This window comes from Austrofundulus limnaeus, unplaced genomic scaffold (genome assembly GCF_001266775.1).
Source record: "Austrofundulus limnaeus strain Quisiro unplaced genomic scaffold, Austrofundulus_limnaeus-1.0 Scaffold14, whole genome shotgun sequence".
Classification (NCBI taxonomy): domain Eukaryota; kingdom Metazoa; phylum Chordata; class Actinopteri; order Cyprinodontiformes; family Rivulidae; genus Austrofundulus; species Austrofundulus limnaeus.
Window position 1 is genome coordinate 3494130 of NW_013952416.1, and position 4597 is coordinate 3498726.

Genomic DNA, 4597 nt, shown 5'->3' on the forward strand with positions numbered 1-4597 from the left:
TTGATTTGGCTCACCAGCAGTTGACAGTTACTAGGCTGTAACCAGTCGTCCTCTGTAAAAACACAGTATTTCCACCTAGTCATTTCATCTATTGGCCCAATGACTATATAAGGGGCTGTAGTGATAGTCTTCACTCTCATGGTGCTGACATTGTCTCATGGGACATTAACGTCCCATGAGTCTTTGCTACTTGAATGTATGGCAGACTTTCTCCAACTATGCAGAGTAAAACAAAAGCGGGCCACCGCACTGGCTGCAGGTTTAATTGTTAAAAATAAAATACTTTATTTAAAAAGTATCTGTATTTCAAGTATTATATTACTGCATTTGGCCCGCAGCCCCGGATAGATTTTCATTTTGGCCCTCTTGGGGAAAAGGTTTGGGCACCCCTGCTCTAGATAGCTTTATCATGGGACATGGAGACTTTTTGTTTCAGCGGGCAACCACTCTAGAGCCCTGTAGTTTTGCATTGCTTTCAGGTTATCTAAACATGCTTTAAATTTATTGTTGTCATGAGGAATTTTTTATGAACCAGATTTTTTGGTGCCCCCCTGGTCAATTGATGCCATATTCACAGTGCGTGGTGTGCATGGGCAGAGCACCAGCACTGTTTATAGTCACTTATTCTGTGTTGTTTCAGTCTGTTAAACGTGTAGGTTTTGAGAAAGTTTCAGGTAGTAAAGCAAAGTTATGAATAAGTGATGCCACTATTACCTTTCACTTTTTGGATTTTTCACCCAGAGGGAATAAAATCTCAAAAGTCTTCCAAAAACCTTCCTGAGCTCCATCTTTGCTTTGATGTTCAACATGTAGCCCGCAGAGAGATCAAATGGACTCTGGGGTTTTACCTCTGAAAGTGACACCTTGAAATTTTAGAGTTCMGACAGATTTGCTTCTTCCCTCTCTTAATTTTTAACTGCCCATATGTGATCCAGTGAAAGAAAAATCTAGCCCTGATTTTTTTTTCTTGTTTACACAACATATGAGATAACTATCTGTTTTATGTTTGATAATTACTACATTTAGTACTTATTTTTTCTCTATCTCTGTGGTATTACTCACCTTTTATACCCATTTTCCCCCATTTCTACAAAGTGTACCCAAAAACCCCATAAGGTAAACACTTACGATTTTGCAAAAACATTCCATTAATTGCTACAAATTTATATATATAACAATGAATACATTTAAATCTCCAATATTTTTTTACCTTGTGTATGTTTACATGAAATGAATTCAGGTAACAGCAACTGCTAGTCACATTTTCAAAGTACCTAAGGTTTTGTAGCGAATATGAAAAAAAAAGACACCCAAAACAGTGAAGAAAAAAGAAAAGAGAGGGATAAATTGAAAGTGGACAGAAAGAACTGGGATGGAGAGAAAACATATGTTCTCAGTGTCCGGGATGCACCAGTAGAGCTGAAAATAAGGACTGGGACAGTTGCGCTGTACATTCATTTGAGAGGACACACTCGACTGTCTGTTCTCTAAAGAACTCCTTGTACAGAGATGAGGCCTGTTGGGAACTTTGCTATCATCTTGAAAGACCATCTCTGTCTCTTTCCCTATTGTGCTCATTCATTTTCTCATTCTCATGCTCTCCTGTCTCTCCCTACTTTTTTCAAACAGAGGGTGAGGTCATTAGGGAAAAAATGGTGATATCTTTAAAGGGCCTTCTGTGGCTCAGAGAACATCAGTGGCAAAACCCACAGGACCAAAGTGACGAATAAGTGGCCACAGAGCACAGAGGGATAGAAGGATTTAAGTGGGTTACAAGTATGTGTGCACATTCATGTTTATGTGTCTGTGTCTGTTGTGCAGATATTAAGCATGAGCTACAACACATGCAGGGGCACATTTTGGAATTAAATAGGTTCAATGAAGGTTGCCATGTCATGAACAAAAGGTGCTCCCACTTTCATACTTGATTAGATATAGTTAAGGTCAGAATGAAAATCTTTTGCCAGCGGGCATGAATAGATTTGTCGAGAATAAGAAAGCAGCTGTAAAGAGGCCAGCCTTATGCTGTGTAATATATCCTTGTACTGTTATGCTGAACAGGCGAAGGAAAACGGTCAAGTAAAAACTTCTGGGAGTCACAGCATGTCAAAACAGTTTGATTCAGTTCCACATTAATTATTGTGGTTTGTAGAAATATTAGTAGTAAAGTGTCCAATACTTGGGAACACTTTTTTTTTGATAAAAGCACATGTATTTCCCCAATATTTTAACTAAATAATAAAAATGAGAAAAAAAATTAACCTTAATATTCTAAACAAATGTAAAGCTCTAGTTACGTCAACTTTTGCTGTTATTTCAAAATATGTCCTATTAAAAGTAAATAAATATTATGTGTATTCCAACACCAGCAAAAAATAAATAAATAAATAAATAAATAAATAAATAAATAAATAAATAAATAAATAAATAAATAAATAAATAATCAACTGTTGCTCAGGGTTGATTTAATCACAACATTTATTATACTGACACCTAGGTAGTGGCACCAGCATTTCCAGAAGGGCCACATTAGCAACAAGTCAATAGTCATCCAATATAAGCAGCATGGTAAGGCTCCCTAGTTACTTTTAGAGGATATAGGGCATTCAGTATTCAGAAAAAAATGCTTTAATGTCTGAAAGATTGATGTTCAGTCTGGAGAAAGCAATGCTAAACAATTCCACTGCAGAGATCCCATTGGAGATCAATGCATACAACACATTAATTGTGTTAATTGACTGCAATGAGAGAAATAGAGCTCCATTATTACTATGAGGAGTAAATCAACACAGAATCAGGAAACTATTACACTGGTCTGAGGTCAAACCTTTTAGGTGTGCTATGCTTCTGTCCTCCTATCTTTAAAATATGTCCCAGTTAGTGTTTTCCATTAGGCGGCAAAGCACTGAAATCCGTCATTCATGAGCGATTCAAAATGGAAAGTGTTGAAAATCTTCCACCCAGCGGTGTTCTCACCTGCATGACTCAAATGGTGTTTTTTGCATTGCACGTTTTGCCTCAACTCAAGCAAACTCTCACACTTCCTTTTCCCAAACAGTTGGTGGTTTGAGGTACAGTTTGTACCTCCACCTAAGACAGGTTTCCAAACAAGCTGAGCTGAAGCTCACAAGGTGACGTGAAAACACATCAGACCCAGTGTTTTTTTGGAGTTGTCACCTGCCAGTGTACCAACAGCATCTGCTGAAGTGCTAAACTCCTGCACAAACAGGCACTTTACTTTTATGTGTCCTCGGGAGAACGTGGTTGTGAATCTCAACACACAGTTTATACATTTGAGAGGATGGGTTAATATTCCATAGACATGCTTTAGAAACTGCAGGAGTCATTTTACTTTCACCATTCTCATTCTTCACAGTTTTTTTTCCCGAAAATATGCCTCTAATTCAGTTATTTGCAAACCCCAATAGTGCAAAGGCAACTTTACACAGGTGCAAAAGTTTGTTGACCTCTCCTGTTCATAGTTGTGTAAAAACTGCAATCAAATCTTGCAACCAAGCTGTCAGAAAAGTCTGGCTAAGAAAAGATACAACGTGCAAAACAAAAATCAAACCTCATGCATAAACATGTTTACATGCTGTGAGCAGGTCTGAAGCCTCACCCAGAAACCCTAGAAACAGCTAAACTGCATTGTGAAGAGGGAAGCCATGAATTACTGCAAGTGCCACACCATAAAAGGGACATAAGATGTTTCTAGTCTAATGTTAGAGTTAATGGTCTGGAAAGAGAGGGAGAGAGAAAGAGAAGGGAGGGTAAAGGAGAAATCATACACGCAAGCAGGCAAACTGAAATGACACTGGAACAAAGCTGCATGTGTTTTGTCTGTTTCTCTGTGATAGGGAGTCTGCATAGAGATACATGTGTCAGCCCATCATCAGGTATGTTTGGCAAAGAGGAGTGCAAAGAGAGTAAGCTGCTTTCACTTTAATATATTGACAATTTTTCTGATCATGCTCACTAAAAAATACCAAAATGCAGACAAAGAGAAAAAAACTTATTTTCTCACCAAAATCAGAATCATAGAAAAGGACAAACTTCTGCCAGCTGTACTCAGTCACCACTTGCATGATGACCTCATTGAGATAAACAGGTGGGCGGACCATCAGGGTGTAGTCATCTGCTCCGGGAATACGACTGGTGGGTGGGCAGGCAGAACGGGGTGTTCCCAATGGAGAGCGCTGAATAAAGAGGTGGGGGATGTGCATGGCATCAGCCAAGGTTTGAAGGCTGCCCGCCGACATGCAGCCAATTGAGCTAACAAGTGCCAGGATGCCTCGATTCATCAGCTCACAGGCTAGATGGAGYGGGGAAGAGAAAGAAAACAGAACAGTAGGTTTGTTACACTTTTCAGTCCTCTTTTATAGCAAGGTGTGTCATGTTTTTTGCTTTTGGTAAACATTCGGTATGAAAATACACTAAGCCAAAATACACATTACATATATATATATATTAGGGGTACAACAATACATGTACCCATATCGAATCGTACCGAGCCGTATCGAACAGTGCTGTATCGAAAAATACAGATTTAAAAAATTTATTTTATCAACTTGTCTTCTGAAGATGCTCTGTGTTAAAG

General features: G+C 38.7%; 1 protein-coding gene across 1 annotated transcript in view; it reads right to left on the reverse strand.

The window, feature by feature from the left end:
• grid2 (glutamate receptor, ionotropic, delta 2) overlaps nucleotides 1–4597 on the reverse strand; it is a gene marked incomplete in the record, with an annotated part of 448996 nt that overhangs the window by 202363 nt on the left and 242036 nt on the right. The window contains 1 exon segment of the mRNA XM_014002727.1: nucleotides 4025–4312. Coding sequence (XP_013858181.1) covers nucleotides 4025–4312 — 288 coding nt within the window.